Source organism: Linepithema humile, chromosome 4 (genome assembly GCF_040581485.1).
Source record: "Linepithema humile isolate Giens D197 chromosome 4, Lhum_UNIL_v1.0, whole genome shotgun sequence".
Taxonomy (NCBI): Eukaryota; Metazoa; Arthropoda; class Insecta; order Hymenoptera; family Formicidae; genus Linepithema; species Linepithema humile.
The window spans coordinates 10,283,756-10,303,300 of record NC_090131.1 but is presented as its reverse complement, the minus strand read 5'-3'; the positions used below and the strand labels follow the sequence as shown (position 1 = coordinate 10,303,300).

General features: G+C 32.3%; 1 protein-coding gene across 4 annotated transcripts in view; it reads left to right on the top strand.

Moving 5' to 3' along the window:
- LOC105679222 (antifreeze protein Maxi) overlaps positions 1-19,545 on the top strand; it is a 126,200-nt gene that overhangs the window by 54,604 nt on the left and 52,051 nt on the right. Inside the window, exons 1-2 of one of the 4 annotated variants that reach the window (XR_010890086.1) lie at positions 12,032-17,573; positions 18,277-18,441. The exons of 1 other annotated variant lie outside the window; for it this stretch is intronic. Coding sequence is in view for 1 of the 3 variants with exons in the window: in XM_067354468.1 (XP_067210569.1) it covers positions 18,329-18,441 (113 nt within the window). In the remaining 2 variants the exon portion in view is untranslated. Of the gene's footprint in view, positions 1-12,031; positions 18,442-19,545 lie in introns of those variants that run through there. 2 more of the 4 variants (XM_067354468.1, XR_010890085.1) reach the window with 2 other exon arrangements.

Genomic DNA, 19,545 nt, shown 5'->3' with positions numbered 1-19,545 from the left:
TATTAGAAATAGGCTGGATTGTTTAGGCATCTCTCAGGAAATCGTAACATTTTCTTCACTACATAAATAATGTTTATTTTCATTAATACATAATATATATATATTGAATTATTAATGAAAATAAACATTATTTATGTAGCAAAGAAAATATTACTATTTTCTGAGAGCTGTCTCAACAACCGAGCCTATTTTTTATATAAAACGCTCCTGCGCCAGAGCTGTCGGCGGCTCGGCCACCGGCGGCCGGGCGGTAGTAGAGGAATAGGAGGCGTCGTCTCTTGAATCGGCCCGAAATGTGCAACTAATTCCGAGCGCTGATGTAGTCGATAGAGCAGGAGCTAGTTATAATTGCTCAAATTTTCTTTTTATTATAAAATAATTACAAAAACAGACGTTTCGGCCTAAAGGACGTGACATGTCAAGCCTGGCTCACTCGACGCATGTCTTATTTTATTTATTTAATACATATGTCTAACGGATCTCCTAAATTAGATGATCCTTGGCTTCACATAAGTTTAATATGAAAAAATGTACTATCCATGTCAAAAAAAAGAATGCGTTACCTAAACTATTCTGACTATCTTGTCAACGTTTTCCGACTAACAATGACATATTAATTTGTTACACTGAAGATGGCCACGTCCTTTAGGCCGAAACGTCTGTTTTTGTAATTATTTTATAATAAAAGGAAAATTTGAGCAATTATAACTAGCTCCTGCTCTATCAGCTTGTTGTTTTCAAAAATATTATTTTAATAAGAAAAAGAGCTATATATTTATACTATTGTGTTTAAATGATGTAGTTTATTGTCTTCGGAAATCGAGGAAACAAAAGAATAAAATAGTTCATTTAGATAGATTAGCTTCTTATCATGAGAGACAAATTTAGGAATTAGAAAAAGTTTTATTACATCCGAACCCCTAACTGATATTTTCTTTGGTTACCAATTTACTTGTTTGAGTTTTTTTTTAGTGTTATGAAGATTTCATCTTCATAAAGCAACATGGAACTGTTTGTAAATGGAAAGAAGTGAAGGAATAGAATGTTTGATTGAAGACTGTCTTGCCCACGGTTTTTGACCGTGGTTTTCCCGTGGGATGTAGGGCAAATGCTGAGACAGGGGCTTGAAGAGTCCTTTTAAGGGCGAAAGGTTCACGGAAGCTACCCCCCCCCCCCTCTTGTCCGAAAACTCAGTTACAAGACGCTTAGGTGCGAGGTTGATTGGGACCTAGGAACAAAGCTCGGTAACTTGCAGCAGAAGCGCAAGGTAGAGCAAGAAGATCGTTTAGGTGCCCTGGAATCAACGAAATAAGGACCGAAGATTTACGCTTGGTAACCTACTGCAGCAGCATAGGGTAGAGCAAAGAATAATTGTGTTCCAGAATCTCTAGAATAATTGTCGGGACAACAATTTTGAAAAAAGGGGGAAGTGTTGCGTCCTCGCCGTTTTGACTTTTGTCACCCGATATCGCATTTAACACCTGATAAAACCGCGATCGATATATTGATTTGCGGAGTAAATAAAAGAAGATAGTTGCTGAGAAATTGTAAATATTTAACAGCTACTAGGATGTTGTAAATAAACAGAGTTGTTGCTAGGAGATTGTAAACAAGGTGACAGATGTCAGATTTTCGGGAGCTGCAGAAAAGTGCGGACGCGTTTCTGCTAGCTCAGCGGTGTACGGTTTAAACAGGATTGTTCTGTGTTATTCTGTTCAGTGTTGTGTAATAAAGTTTCTGTTGTTGTTTAAGAAGTGTTCTTTCTTTCGTGCGTCCGATTTGTGACGTGACGGAAAGACCGTTCGCGGGCGCAATAATATTATTAAAACTAATTTAAATAAATTAAAAATTTAGCACTAACATCCTGCGACGGCTCTCGATGCCATTCTATTATATTTCTTAAATTTATAGGGCCTTTACATTATATGTGTTTAAATCACGCGGGCAATATGACGCGTTTATGTCCTACAGAATTGTTGATTTCCTAATCTATGAGAGATAAATGTTAGAAGCGTGAGGTCTGAGTAGTTTAGTGGTCAGAACATTTGCCCGGCAAGCGGAAGACCCGGGTTCAATTTCCGGCTTAGCCACTCGCGCCCTGATATTTTTTCTCTCTTCCTTTCTTTCCAATAATTCCTATATGTAAGTTAATGTTTCTCGATGAGAACAATATACTTATAATTTCGTACACATTAGGTATCTCGATCTGAGATCGGTGTACAATCTAACGGTCTCTTGTAGACTAATTTATTAAAAAATTCTTTATGAAAATAAATTAAAAATTTAACACTAACATCCTGCGACGGCTCTCGATAACATTCTATTATATTTCTTAAAATAATGTAAGTTGTACGAGGGTAGTTCGAAAAGTTCTCGACCTGACACAGAAAACACATGATTTTCGGCAAATTTTTTTTATTTTTTAACATAGTCCCCTTTGAACTCAATACACTTATTCCAACGATATTCTAACTTTTTTATACCGTCTGTATAATATTTCTCTAAACCTTCAAAATAAGCTTCAAAATAAGTTAGTTTCATCGATTACTTCAATATTTGAGCCAAATCTTTTTCCAGCAAGCCATTTCTTCATGTTTGGAAAAAGAAAAAAGTCACTTGGGGCTAAATCTGGTGAATACGGCGCGTGCGGAACCAATTCAAAGCGCAATTCATACAATTTTGCGACTGCAATCGAAGAAGTATGAGCGGGGTGCATTGTCATGATGGAAAAGCACTTTTTTGCCAAATGAGGACGTTTGGCCTTAATAGCATCATTCAGTTGATCCAATAATGCTGCATAATATTCTCCGTTGATGGTTTTTCCTTTTTCTAGGTAGTCGATGAGCACAATACCATGAAAATCCCAGAAAACAGTTGCCATCACCTTTCTGGCTGATGGAACTGTTTTCGCCTTCTTTGGAGCACTTCCACCCGCTTCTACCCATTGTTTCGACTGTTGTTTAATTTCTGGCGTGTAATGGTGAATCCATGTTTTATCAACAGTGATAAAGCGTCGCAAAAAATCGGTTGGATTGCGTTTAAACATGTCCAAACACTCCTTAGAAACGTTCATTCGAATGCGTTTTTGATCGACTGTTAGCAAACGCAGCACCCATCGCGCTGAAAGCTTTTTCATATGGAAATGCTTATGTAAGATGTTGTGAACGCGATCATTTGAGATGTTTGCAATGTTAGCAAGCACGCACTTTTACTCGTCGATCATTCAACATGGCATTATGGATTTTTTCTATGATTTCATCAGTTATAGCGGTTTTTGGGCGATCTGAACGTTCATCATCATTTATGAACGTCCGACCACGTTTAAATTCAGCAGTCCATTTCTTAACAGTTGAAAACGATGGTGAAGATTCTCCCAAAGTTGAATCAAGCTTGTTTTTTATTTCTGTTGGCGTTAAATCTTTAAAAACAAAGTAAATATTTCATCACTGCGCGATATTCGACTTTATTCATTTTTAAAGAAAACCAAAAGTTGATTGCTTTACACGACCAAAATAAAGAAACTAATGAACACATCTGTCTGAAATTTTGAAAGTAGCCCTCTGCAGGATAAAACTTGCAAAAATTTACAGCAGTTTGATACTTCTAACGTTATTTCTGTGTCAGGCCGAGAACTTTTCGAACCTAACCTAACCTAACCCTCGTACAATATTTTACCACATTTAGTTTATATCTATTACGACACCTTGTATAAACCTATTTCATCTTGTATAAATCATACAATAGAATTTCAATCGCGAGAAAAAAAGTACGAACTTTACAAATTATCCGATAAAACATAAACAAACCTCACATGTAGTGAATTACAAATAAAAAAAAATACGTATTTTTTTTAAATTGTCAGCCCACGTTACGTCGCCTTTGGCATAATTTATTAAATTTTGCCAGCTCACATTAGATCGCCTCTGACTTTATTTATAAAAAATTGCCAGTCCACGATAGATCGCTTCTGACTATGGGTGTTTACGATAATTCAAGTTCGAGGTAGTTTCACTAGGACCGAAAAATGAGATAGACATAACCATCTAGAACCTTTATGATTTATGACAACTCGACGCTGTCTTGTATCAAGATCTATAGAGAGAAGGTTACCTCAGGCAAACCGGTTGTGGGCGAGGGACAATGAAGTAAGGGGGGAGCTAGAACAGCTTGTAGGCGAGGGGCGACGAAGTAAGGGGGTAGCTAGAAACAGCTTGATGGCGAGGGGCGACGAAGAAAGGGGAGAGCATGATGATCTCATCGCAGTGATGCGATATTTCCCACAGCGGTCCCGGCTCCGCTGCCTCACACAACCTTACAGAAGCGCTACGTCACGTATCCGTGTGAGCTCGGCCGTTCAACCAATGGAAGAGAGCGAACGCTCCCTTCCACCGAGCCGACACAACAGACGATAAATGCATGCTACTTGCATGTTAAAAGCAAGCGTTTCTGATTCAGAAAAGAAATTCTGAGGCGAGTGGCTGGAATATTAGAGATCACCTGTTCGAAACCTGCTTCGTGCAACTTTTTTTTCTTTTTTCCACATTTGTTTCTAACATAGTAAATTATTAGATAATATTTTTTTGCCCAAAAAAATAATATTTTCTATTTATTATTAATATTCGCATATATTAAATTAACAATTTTAGAAATAATACAGATCTGCTATTGTTAATAGAAAAATGAAGTTATTTTACAATGTTGCAACAAAGTGCTAATTTAACATATGCGAATATTTTTAATAAAGATAAAATAATTTTTTTTAGCCAAAAACATTATCTAATAATTTACTTAAAATAAATATCGAAAAAGGAAAAAAAGTTACAAAATCACAGTTTTCAAACACGAGATTTTTAATATTCTTGCCATTCGCCTTACTCGTTTAGCCATGCTTGTTATTTTACATTTATCAACATAAAAGATTACACGCCTGCAAAGCTTTTAATTATTTATTTTAAACTACTGCATATTAGCAAGAGTTACTGCAGTAACTACATATACATGTACTGTGGAGATTAGTGGAGGAACACAGTAGCATATTAAAACTGCAGTCAAATAGATGTAGATTGGTAATTTTATTAATACTATTAATAAGTAGTGGTCTTCCGCACCACCTTTGAGGTTCCACTTATGGCGCGTTCGATTTTTTTTAAGTGGATCGTCGCCTGGAGCCCTATTGTACCACTTTTTTTTACACCTGTTATTTACAGGTTAAAATAATTTACAGTAGTTGACACTGTATTTTTGTATCTATATACTTACTGTACTTTGTATACTCACTGTACTTGTACTTTTGCGCGTTGCGCGTATATTGGCGAGTTGGGAAAATTACTTACTTTATAATTTTTTATAAATACAAACTATATTTTGTATTTATTATGCCTGCAATGCTATCAAGAGTAATGAGAAATACAAGGTGTCCCATTTTAAACAATCCACTCAAATATCTCAGAAACACCGAGTTAAATAATAAAATTTTTTAAATAAAAGTTGTAGGATTTGGAGAGGGAAAAAATATAGGGATATTTGTTTGACCTTGGATGGAAGCGCTTCTGAGATTTGAAGGTCATTTTTATTTTTTTAAATGGAACTACTTTAATTTTTTTATATAAATCAATTTCTCATAATATTTGTCGTAAAAAGTTATAAAACTAGGATGGCCAAAAATTGAATGGTTTACAAGATATTTTATACTTTAATTTGACATAATTTTACATAAACTATAAAATATCTCGTTAAATATTCATTTTTCAATTATCTTACTTCAACACTTTTATGCACAAAATAATGAGAGGAATCAATTGGTGTAAAAAAATACATAGTTGACTTTAAGAAAAAAGTATATATATTTAAGAAGAAAGTATATTATATCATATCTGCTAAATATAGCTTAAATATAGCTCTGCTAGATTTTTTCTTAAAGACAACTATGTGTTTTTTTTATACCAATTGATTCCTCTCATTATTTTGTGCATAAAAGTGTTGAAGTAAGATAATTGAAAAATGAATATTTAACGAGATATTTTATAGTTTATGTAAAATTATGTCAAATTAAAGTATAAAATATCTTGTAAACTATTCAATTTTTGGCCATCCTAGTTTTATAACTTTTTACGACAAATATTATGAGAAATTGATTTATATAAAAAAATTAAAGTGGTCCCATTTAAAAAAATAAAAATGACCTTCAAATCTCAGAAGCGCTTCCATCCAAGGTCAAACAAATATCCCTATATTTTTTCCCTCTCCAAATCCTACAACTTTTATTTAAAAAATTTTATTATTTAACTCGGTGTTTCTGAGATATTTGAGTGGATTGTTTAAAATGGGACACCTTGTATTTCTCATTACTCTTGATAGCATTGCAGGCATAATAAATACAAAATATAGTTTGTATTTATAAAAAATTATAAAGTAAGTAATTTTCCCAACTCGCCAATATACGCGCAACGCGCAAAAGTACAAGTACAGTGAGTATACAAAGTACAGTAAGTATATAGATACAAAAATACAGTGTCAACTACTGTAAATTATTTTAACCTGTAAATAACAGGTGTAAAAAAAAGTGGTACAATAGGGCTCCAGGCGACGATCCACTTAAAAAAAAATCGAACGCGCCATAAGTGGAACCTCAAAGGTGGTGCGGAAGACCACTACTTATTAATAGTATTAATAAAATTACCAATCTACATCTATTTGACTGCAGTTTTAATATGCTACTGTGTTCCTCCACTAATCTCCACAGTACATGTATATGTAGTTACTGCAGTAACTCTTGCTAATATGCAGTAGTTTAAAATAAATAATTAAAAGCTTTGCAGGCGTGTAATCTTTTATGTTGATAAATGTAAAATAACAAGCATGGCTAAACGAGTAAGGCGAATGGCAAGAATATTAAAAATCTCGTGTTTGAAAACTGTGATTTTGTAACTTTTTTTCCTTTTTCGATATTTATTTTAAGTAAATTATTAGATAATGTTTTTGGCTAAAAAAAATTATTTTATCTTTATTAAAAATATTCGCATATGTTAAATTAGCACTTTGTTGCAACATTGTAAAATAACTTCATTTTTCTATTAACAATAGCAGATCTGTATTATTTCTAAAATTGTTAGTTTAATATATGCGAATATTAATAATAAATAGAAAATATTATTTTTTTGGGCAAAAAAATATTATCTAATAATTTACTATGTTAGAAACAAATGTGGAAAAAAGAAAAAAAATTAAAAATATAATAAAATAAAAAAAATTAAAAATATAATATTGGCTCAAATTATTCAAATAAATTATTAACAACAAGCTACAGAGCCCAAGCTGGATTTTCGTGCTTAATTTATTAATATATTATAACAATGTTTAGTTCAATCTAGACGTTTCGACCATCTGGTTGTGGTCATCTTCAGTAGTTAGTTATTATAAAATTCGGAACATTTAATAAACAATCGTTACTTATAAAACTAATTCGGATATTACAATCTTCTTATATTCGTTACATTTAAAAATTGTTTAGAAGGACAACACATCTTGAAAGTCATGCCTCTTCTAATAACACCAATCTTAAGATCTTCAGGAAGGAAATCATGTTTTACATTAACATACACGATGTCCTTTTTAAGATTTGAATTGTGGTTGATTGCAATTCTAAAACCAGCATGAACCAATGTCTACTTTTATCTTTATATTACTTGTTATTTATTAAAATTACTAAAAATATTCTTACCTCAATGCATAGCAGTACCGTCATGTTGTGTTTTCGTGTAAACTTTCTTATTTTAAAAAAACTAAGAACTATTCGGTGTAACGAGTCAGTTTGCTAAAAATGATATTGGAGGTCCGTGTCGTTTGAGTGGACATGGCAAACTAGTTGAATATAATAGAGGATATATTAGAGACCTCGTATGTGAAGGAGATTCGTGGTGGGAGAGTGAGTGATCTTTAAGCAGTAAACAAATTGAGAACTGGCAAATACAAGTTTGGCAGTAACTCAGTATCGTTCTGCTTATTGAGACTCGTTTTTTGCCGTTTTATGTGCAACATCTCGGAAATAAGCCTTTTGCTATAAGACATTTCCTTGTCTAATATTTCTACATTCTCCCAATCCATTTCATGGTTTTTTTCTAATCTATGACAAGAAATGACAGAAGGGGATCCCGTTCTTTTATTTATATCCGACTTGTGTTCTTTAATTCTAGTTTTCAATTTTCTCTTTGTTTGTCCCACATAACTAGCCTCGCAATCATGACACGTTACCTTATATACTACATCACATTGGCTCATGGATTCAATAATGTCTTTCCCTGTTTTTATAAACCTATTAAGTTTATTGTTACACGAAAAGGCTAATTGATGATTGTATTTTTTCATGTTCCGTGTGAATTTATCAAAAGTTTCTTTTATATATGGTATCGTAAAATAACCCGTTCTATCATTGCTATTTTTGTTTTTATTACAACAATTATTGCTAAATTTTTTAAGTCTTTCGTTAATACTATTAAAAATTAATTCCAATGGATAGCCGTTAATTAAAAGTAGGGAAATCATTTCCTCGATGTTCTTGTGCCAATATTGTGGGTGTGTTAACTTTACAACTCTGTCAAATAAGCCAATGATAACACCTTTTTTGTGTGCCATGGGATGATGCGAATAAAAACTTAAATATCTGCCCGAAAAAGTAGGTTTGTGGAACAAATCAAATTTAATAAAATTGTTTTCCGATATTAGTTTAACGTTTAGGAAATTGATATGATTATTTATTCCTTTTTCCAATGTGAATTGTAATCTGCTATGCATTGAGTTGAATGTCTCCAACACTTCTTCTAAATGATTTTCTGGAGCCGTAAATAGTATGTCGTCAACATACCTAAAATAAAACGGTAATTTGTAAGGTAGACGTTCGATTGCTGAATTTTCCAAATCTTGTAACACAAATTCTGCTATTATTGGAGAGAGAGGAGAACCCATTGGAGTGCCAAAAATTTGCTTGTAAATTACTTTATTAAAACTAAAATACGTTGAATTTAAAACTAAATTGATACCAATTAAAAATTCTTCTATTGGTATGGAATTGTACCTTCTAATCCATTCCCATCTGTTTTTTATGCTTTCTATTGCCTTTTCAACAGGAATGTTCGTAAAAAGAGAAACAACATCTAAAGAAGCAAGGCAATGATCCGATTCTAAAAAAACACCGTTCAACTTTTCAACTAGATCAAAACTATTTTTTATGTTTCTTTTCGAATTAGGTACATTGTTTGCAAGGATTCCATGTAAAAAGTTAGCTATCTTATATAACGGGCTATTAATCGAAGATACTATTACTCTGAGAGGATATCCTTCTTTATGGATTTTTGGCAAACCATAGGCTCTAGGTGTGTTTCCGTCCGTTTCCAAAAGACACCTGTATTTTATGTCATCTATGTAACCTCTCTCTCTCCATCTGGCAAGTAGAGACCTCAGTTTATCAGTTAATATTTTAGTTGGGTCTTTTTTAACAATTTGGTAGGTGTTGGTGTCAGAAAGTATGTCGACCATTTTTTCCATATATTCTGATTTTTTCATGACTACTGTACTATTGCCTTTATCAGCCCTGGTGAATAATAGATCAGGGTTTTCATTTATAAATTTTTTTGTTTTGTACAACCAATTGAGTAACTTTCTGTCATCAACACTATTGCGGGAGTTTCCCTTACAGAACCCATTTATAATTGATATAGTATCATTTCTAACAGAACATTTGTAATCTTCACTCTTTCTTTCAATGTTTCTTTCAATGTTTTTTATGACTTCAATTGACATCGACATTTTTTCCGTGATAGGCATGTTAAAACGTTCTCCCAATTGTAACAAAAGCTCGACCTCTTTGGGAATTACAACATCTGATAAATTAACGAACCATTTTTTATGTTTGTCGTCTAAGGTCGACTGAGAGTTGAAATTGTCAGGCATTATTATTATATTTGAATTAATATCAGACCCAAAATTATTATGTGTTTTCACATTGTTAGTATTGAAAGCAATTGGTTTGATACTTGCTCTTCTATCAATGTTCTGTTTAGAAACTAACCATTCAATTTTTTTGTTTATCTTAACTAAGTTCCTACACCACAATTTTTGGGAGCGTCTCTCTTGCCCATTAAAAAACGTATTGTATAAATTAAGTGGTAATATTCTAGTTACAATCTCATATATTTTATAGCATTCTTTTCTGACGCATTGTAAAGTCGCGTAGGCATCATCTAATTCTAATCTTATTATTTTTCGAATATGCTCTTTCCTGATATTATCAAAGATTGCTACTGATCTATGGTGGTATAGTTGTAGGCAATTTTTAAAAACAAATTTCAAATGTGAAGGAGTTAGATCTTTTTGTAGACAATTTTTAAGAAACCTGATTCGAATGCGTAATTTAATGCTTAAATTAACATTATTCATAAAAGAAAAAAAAGTTGCACGAAGCAGGTTTCGAACAGGTGATCTCTAATATTCCAGCCACTCGCCTCAGAATTTCTTTTCTGAATCAGAAACGCTTGCTTTTAACATGCAAGTAGCATGCATTTATCGTCTGTTGTGTCGGCTCGGTGGAAGGGAGCGTTCGCTCTCTTCCATTGGTTGAACGGCCGAGCTCACACGGATACGTGACGTAGCGCTTCTGTAAGATTGTGTGAGGCAGCGGAGCCGGGACCGCTGTGGGAAATATCGCATCACTGTCTCATCGTCAAACAGTAGCTGTCTCTCTCGCACGCTTTAGTGTTTTCTCTCTCGCTCCTTTAATATAGAAATGCTTTAAGTTTTTATCAAAAAAATACTTTTATTTTGTAAAATATTGATAGCACTGGAAATTGCGTAATAAAAATTGAAAAGTAAATTAGAAAGGCGCTATAAATTACATATATTGCAAATTATAGCGCTAGATATTTAACGTTTATAATGTTAAATATCGCTGCAACAGATGCATTTGTAATACAAATTGCTTTGTACTCGTATTTAGACTGTAATATTAATGAAAATAAAATATAATTTGGGGATATACACAAAAAACATCATTTGTAAAGTAGTAAAATAAAAGAAAAAATAGTACATATTTAAAAATTATTTTAAAAATAATATTTACTGTTTATATGCATTATTTACAAAAGAAATACTATAAAAAAATTTATTTTTTATATTTAATTGTGAAAACCTCAAAAATTGTCAAGAAATTGTAACTGAAATTCATGAATGTAAGTACAATTCTAGGATAATATAAAAAGCATCATACACAAATTTATTATGATACAAACTTAAATAATGAAATTGTAATATATGTTTCAACATTGCAAATGTGAATATTTATATGATAAAATTTACAAAGTGTTAACAATTTTCAAATATTTGCTAATAAAATATTATTGAAATGTTTCTGTTGAAATCTTAAAATAATTCTTTAAAACAAATATGATGGGGTATATATTAGGGATCATTAAATATGCAACAACATTGTGATTATAAAATTTTATAAGTATCTATAATAAAAATTAAGTATAATAAATATAATAAGTATATAAGTATAATAATAAAATTTTTATAAGTATCTATAATAATAAAAATACATATATGTTGTATTAATCTGTTAATATAAAGAAATTTATTTGCGTTAAATTAATTATATTTATATTATATTAACAGATTAATACAACATATATGTATTTTTATTATTATAGATACTTATAAAAATTTTATTATTATACTTATATACTTATTATACTTAATTTTTATTATAGATACTTATAAAATTTTATAATCACAATGTTACCGCATATTTAATAATCCCTAATATATACCCCATCATATTTGTTTTAAAGAATTATTTTAAGATTTCAACAGAAACATTTCAATAATATTTTATTAGCAAATATTTAAAAATTGTTAACACTTTGTAAATTTTATCATATAAATATTCACATTTGCAATGTTGAAACATATATTACAATTTTATTATTTAAGTTTGTATCATAATAAATTTGTGTATGATGCTTTTTATATTATCCTAGAATTGTACTTACATTCATGAATTTCAGTTACAATTTCTTGACAATTTTTGAGGTTTTCACAATTAAATATAAAAAATAAATTTCTTTATAGTATTTCTTTTGTAAATAATGCATATAAACAGTAAATATTATTTTTAAAATAATTTTTAAATATTGTTGTGCCCGTACTATTTCGCCGCTGATGCTGTGTGTGTGTTACAGCTGACGGACTGATCGATAATATCGATCGGTCATTAGAGAGTTGAAGCCATATGACATTTATTAATAATCTTTCTTATATTCGTTGTCAAGACAACGAATATTGATTAACAGTTTAAAGGGTCTCTATGACAGTTATAAACAAACTGTCATATGTCAGATCTGAGATAGCTGTCTGCTCGGGCGGACGTATACGACAGTTCCGGTCTTTAAATCTTATATTTTCGGTTATTTATTGTATGAGTTACTGTTGAGTTACTGTTCTTATTAAAGTGTTCTCTGTTTATTCGAAGTGTTGTGTTGTGTTGCTTGATTTCGTGAGTTTCGTTGTCGTGCGTGAAATACCGGTTCGCGGACGCAACATTTTGGGGGCTCGTCCGGGATTGCTCATCTCTAAAATGACTTCGAGATCGGATAGTGGAGTGGAAACGGGAAGAGTGACGCGGAAAAGATTACGGCCAATGACTCCGCTTTGTCCTGTGGAAGAGACGACTTCCTCAGAAGCAACGGCGTTACAGATTGCTTTACGAGAGATTAAACATCTACACGCTGAGCGCTTGCGACAAGAGGAAGGATACCGCACTGAACGCTTGCAACAGCAGGAAGAATTCCAGGAACAGCTACTACGGCGTGAAGAAATGTTGCACAGAATGGAGGAACAGCTGAGGAATATCCAGACAACTCAGCTAAGTCGTACAAATATAAGAGATACTAGTGATAGAAATTTAGATAGGACAACGATTAGTAATGAAAATAATTTAGAAAATTCAATAGTAAAAGAATTAGGGTTTAAATTGAAACCGGATAATTTCGATGGGACAGTTCCGCTTCGCGAATTCTTTTCCCAATTTGATTTAATCGCGCGCGCTAATCAGTGGTCAGAATCGACAAAAACGGTTGCACTCGTTTCGTGTTTACGCGGAAAAGCTCGTGCGGTATTGAAATGTGTGACTGATTTTGAAAATTTAGAATTTTGCGAATTAAAATCAAAATTAGAACTTCGTTTTGGTAAAAGCTATCTTTCACAGTCATATTATTCACAATTTACAAATTGTAAGCAGAAATTCGGTGAAGACGAAGCAACATTAGGTTCCAATATTGAACGATTATCACAATTAGCGTACCCGGAGTGTTCTCATTAAATACGTGATAAAATTGCATGCGCGCAATTTATTTCAGCTCTATCAGATCGCTTTGTAAAAAGAACATTACAGTTAGAAGGAATCACATCACTTAAGATCGCTGTTCAAAGAGCTATGACAGTTCGGGTAATTCAGGAGAATAGTTTTGATAAACAAAAACGAAATTTAAATGAAAATAAGTTTTACAAAGACAAACAATTTAATTCTAATAATAAGGATGAAAAAAAACATAATAAAAATAAAGAGAAAAATAATTTCAGTGAAATACAAAATAAAAATAAAAGTTATAAATTTCAAAAAGATAGAACTAAGAAAGAATGCTGGCAATGTGGAAGTTCAGGACATTTTCGTGCGGACTGTCCCGCATTAAAGCAAAAGTCTGAGGAAAACTAGGATTAGTCGAACTAGTTGGGGCAAGTTCGGCGGAAGAACATGGAGCCCCAATAAGATTAAACTGTTTAAATTATAAAAAAAATAATTTAAAAAAAAAATGTTTTATGTAAAAGGCTTAGTTAATAAGAAAAATTGTAATTTTAAGATTGACACGGGTTCGGATGTTACTCTAATTAAAAGTGATTTTGTTAAATTTTCTAAACGGCGGGTTTCAGTTAAAACTACGTTGAATCTAAAGTATCCTACAGGAGAAAAAGTTCCTGTTAAGGATAAAGTAGAAATTTTAGTTGAAATAGGGAAATTTGTAGTGAGATTGTCCGCTTATGTTGTTGATATGGTTGAGGATTGTTTGTTAGGAATTGATTTTCTTTCGGAAGTCAAATTTGACACAATTTTTAATTCATTCTTCGAAAATTCTCCTTGTAAAAAGGAGGCTCTTATTTGTTCCAATATCATTAATTCTGTTGAAGGAATTCCTTCTTTCTTAAAGGAACTCTTTGAAAATGAAACAAAAGGGTTAGAGGAAAAACAAAAAGATTAGTTTGCTCAATTTTTAGTGGAGTTTCAAGATGTTTTCTCTGAAGACATTGTCGCAGGGAATTGTAATGATATTGAACATAAAATTGAAATTAAAGATTCTAATCCTATTAAACAGGCTCCTCGACGTATTCCTTTTCATTTTCGTAAGGAAGTTGATAAAATTATAAAAGAAATGAAACAACAAGGTGTTATAGAAGAATCGCAGAGTCCGTGGGTTTCTCCCGCGGTTTTAGTTAAAAAAAAAGATGGGTCTATTAGGTTTTGCGTTGATTATAGGAAATTAAATGCAGTCACTGTAAAAGACTCTTTTCCTTTGCCTCGCATAGACGACATGTTAGATCAATTATCTGGAAATTCTTGGTTTTCCACTTTAGACCTTAAAAGTGGATATTGGCAAATAAAAATACGATCTGAAGATAAAGAGAAGACAGTTTTCTCGATAGGAAATGGGTTATGGCAATTCACAGTGATGCCTTTTGGACTTTGCAATGCTCCGGCAACCTTTGAACGTTTAATGGAAAAGGTGTTTTGTCAGTTGTTAAATAAGGATTGTTTAGTTTATTTAGACGATGTAATAATTTTTAGTAAGGATTTTGATGGATTACTTGAACGATTAAGAAAAGTTTTTCTTCAGCTACGTTCTTCTAATTTGAAATTGAATCCCAGAAAATGTTCTTTCTTAAAAAAAGAAATTAAATATTTAGGACATGTTTCTAAAAAAGGAATTTCTACTGATGAAGAAAAAATTTCTTCTGTTAAGAATTGGCCTATTCCCCAAACCAAGAAGCAAGTTAGAAGCTTTCTTGGATTTTGTTCCTATTATAGGAAATTTGTTAAAGATTTTTCTTCGATTGCTAAACCATTGTTCTCATTAACGGAAAATTCTTCAAAATTTATTTGGACGGAACAATGTAATTTAGCTTTTGAAAAATTAAAAGAACGTTTAGTTACTTCTCCTATTCTTTCTTTTCCAAGAGAAGATGGACAGTTTATTCTTGATACAGACGCTTCTAATCACGGAATTGGTGCAGTATTGTCTCAAATTCAAAATGATAAAGAAAAGGTTATTTTAGCCTATTTTAGTAAAGTTCTGAGTAAATCTGAAAGGAATTATTGTGTTACGCGTAGGGAATTACTTGCTGTAGTAGATTCGCTTAAATCTTTCCACCATTATTTATATGGGAGAAAGTTTATTGTCAGGACTGATCATATTTCCTTACGTTGGCTTATGTCATTTCGGAATTTAGAAGGACAATTGGCACGATGGTTGGAACAAATTCAACAATATAATTTTGAGATTATTCATCGAAAAGGAAATTTACATGGAAATGCTGATGGTTTGTCCAGACGACCTTGTGAAAAAAATAATTGTAATTATTGTTTTAAAACAGAAATTAAAGAGGAAAAGGAAGTTGGACGAATTGTTTTTGATTCTACAATAAACTGGAGAGAAGAGCAATTAAAAGATTTTGCTATAGAAAAGATTCTTCGTGGAAAAGAGGAAAACCATCGACCTCTTTTACAAGAAATCATTTCACAAGATTCGTCAGCTAGAATTTACTGGACTCAATGGGATTCTCTTGTTATTAAAAATGGAATTCTTTATAGAAAATGGGAGACACCTAATTTAAGAAATTCTATATTACAAATGATTGTTCCACGAGTAAGAATTAAACAAATTTTGGAAGAAGCTCATGATTCTTTTTCAGGAGGACATTTTGGAATAAATAAAACTCTTGATCGAATTCGAAAACGATTCTATTGGGCGACATGTAAAAATAATGTCGAAAATTGGTGCAGAACTTGTGAAACTTGTGTAGCTAAGAAAGGTCCTTTTAAAAAGGGGAAATCTGAGTTACAGATTTATAACACCGGTTCTCCATTTGAAAGGCTTCAAATGGACATTCTGGGTCCATTTCCTTCTTCTTCTCTAGGCAATAAATATTTGTTGGTTATTATTGAATGTTTTACTAGATGGGTAGAAGCTTTTCCTTTAAAGAATTTTAGAACTAAAACCATCGCTGAAGTTTTTGTAAATCAATTTATTTCTAGGTTTGGTGTGCCTTCGGAACTTCATACTGATCAGGGAAGGAATTTTGATTCGCGACTTTTCTTTGAATTATCCCAATTATTAGGAATTAAGAAGACAAGAACTACTCCGTTCCATCCACAGTCAAATGGTTTGGTAGAACGCCAACATCAGACGATAACAAATTATTTAGCCAAATTTGTTTCCACAAATCAGCGTGATTGGGATCAATGGTTAGAAATGTGTTTGTTAGCCCTTAGATCGGCGAGACATGAGTCTGTTAAAATTTCTCCAGCAGAGATGTGTTTCGGCAGGGATTTAAAGCTTCCATTAGATCTTCTTCGCGGTAGCCCTCCTCAAGAATCTGTTTATTCCAGAGATAATTACGTTTCTCGAGTAAAAGAAAAATTAAATTTTATTCATGAAGAAGTTAGGCAACATTTGAATTTAAGGTCTATTAAGATTAAAGCTCTTTATGATCGCAATGCTCGTCAGATTTTGTTTAATTCAGGACAAAAGGTTTGGTTATACAATCCTCGTAAATTTCTAGGAAGGTCTCCTAAATTGCAAAGTAAATGGGAAGGACCTTTTGAAGTCGTAAGAAGATTAAACGATGTAGTTTATTGTATAAGAAAGTCTAATAAACATAAAAATAAAGTGGTACATTTAGATAGATTAGCTCCCTATTATATGAAAGACAAATTTTAGAATAAATAAATTTTTATAATTTTGAGTTTAAAGTTAACAATTTTCTTTCTATTTTTGAGATACTCGTTTTATTTTGTGTTTAGTTACAGTGAACATAGAAGATCCTTGAAGGAAGGGATTAATAACACAGAAAAGCATGGCGGTGAACTTTGTTCTCAATGAAGATTGCCTCGCCCACGGTTTTTGACCGTGGTTTTCCCGTGGGACGGAGGGCAAATGCCGAGGCAAAGACTTAGGGAGTCCTCAGGGACGTTGGGTCCACGGAAGTTATTCCCCCCCTTTGTCTGAAAATTAAGAAGTCGATGGGAAGTCAAGCCCGGTAACTTGCATGAAGTGCAAGGTAGAGCAAGGAAACATTCCCTGGAATCGACTTGAGGATTGGAGATATTCGTTCGGAAAATCTGTTGCAGCAGCTCAGAGAAGAACAAAGAAACATCTCAGTCCTAAAGGAAATATTCAAGAATGATTGTCGGGACGACAATCTTGAAGAAGAGGGGCAGTGTTGTGCCCGTACTATTTCACCGCTGATGCTGTGTGTGTGTTACAGCTGACGGACCGATCGATAATATCGATCGGTCATTAGAGAGTTGAAGCCATATGGCATTTATTAATAATCTTTCTTATATTCGTTGTCAAGACAACGAATATTGATTAACAGTTTAAAGGGTCTCTATGACAGTTATAAACAAACTGTCATATGTCAGATCTGAGATAGCTGTCTGCTCGGGCGGACGTATACGACAGCTCCGGTCTTTAAATCTTATATTTTCGGTTATTTATTGTATGAGTTACTGTTGAGTTACTGTTCTTGAGTTGAGTTCTTATTAAAGTGTTCTCTGTTTATTCGAAGTGTTGTGTTGTGTTGCTTGATTTCGTGAGTTTCGTTGTCGTGCGTGAAATACCGGTTCGCGGACGCAACAATATGTACTATTTTTTCTTTTATTTTACTACTTTACAAATGATGTTTTTTGTGTATATCCCCAAATTATATTTTATTTTCATTAATATTACAGTCTAAATACGAGTACAAAGCAATTTGTATTACAAATGCATCTGTTGCAGCAATATTTAACATTATAAACGTTAAATATCTAGCGCTATAATTTGCAATATATGTAATTTATAGCGCCTTTCTAATTTACTTTTCAATTTTTATTACGCAATTTCCAGGTCTATCAATATTTTACAAAATAAAAGTATTTTTTCGATAAAAACTCAAAGCATTTCTATATTAAAGGAGCGAGAGAGAAAACACTAAAGCGTGCGAAAGAGACAGCTACTGTTTGACGATGAGATCATCATTGCCCCTCTTGCCGCTCGCCCCGCTCAGCATTTGCCCCTCTTGCCGCTCGCCCCGCACAGCATTAGCCCCTCTTGCCCCTCGTCCCTCTTTGCGGATGAGGTAACCTTCTCTCTATAGATCTTGGTCTTGTATTGCTTGAGTTAAATACATTGAATTTGTTGAGTTTATTGAGCAAATTTTATTGTAATAGAAAAATGTCATTTATTATTATTATTAATTATATTATTATTATAAAATTATATTATATTTATATTATTATTATATTATATTATTATATTATATTATATGTTATTATATTATATTATATTAATTATATTATTATTAATTTATTAAAGAGGTATACCAACATACATACCAACATTATTTGTTTCTTTCATAGACTGATTTGCAGTTGACATTTTTCTATTACAATAAAATTTGCTCAATAAACTCAATAAATTCAATGAATTTAACTCAAGCAATACAAGACAGCGTCGAGTTGTCATGAATCATAAAGGTTCTAGATGGTTATGTCTATCTCATTTTTCGGTCCTAGTGAAACTAACTCGAACTTGAATTATCGTAAACACCCTATATTCATTGAAAATGCTAGCTCACAAATATATCGTCTCTGGCTATATTCATTAAATTTTACCAGCTCACGAGTAGACCGCCTTTGGCTTTACTTATTTGGCAATTGTTTCAAAATCATATTGATAATAAAGACTCTCACTGACAAGTAAAAAATAATTATTTCAGTAAAAGTTTCACTTGACATTGAAACAATTCCAAATTACAAAAAACAATAATTAACCTTTTTACCCAGCTTTTTTGGTGTCTGTCTTTAGAGGACTAATTTTTTATTCCATTACCAATGGGATAAAATGGCATATATACTGCACAGCACAATAAACACTAGATACTATATATTTATATATAGAAACACACATAAAAGTAACATATACTGTATTGATAAAAGGTTAGAGCACTACGAAAAGTGTCTTTTTTTTATGAGGATATTTAACGTACCGTCAGCCGTATATTTTTCGGTTTAACCGTATATATTTTTTTTTTTTTTTTTTTTTTTTTTTTTTTTTGGCACATACGGAAAGTGTTAATGTTACAATAGGTTATGTCAGACAGCAAACGCGGCTCATACGCACAATAATCGAGTATTCACGTTACAGGGTGTTTACGATAATTCAAGTTCGAGTTAGTTTCACT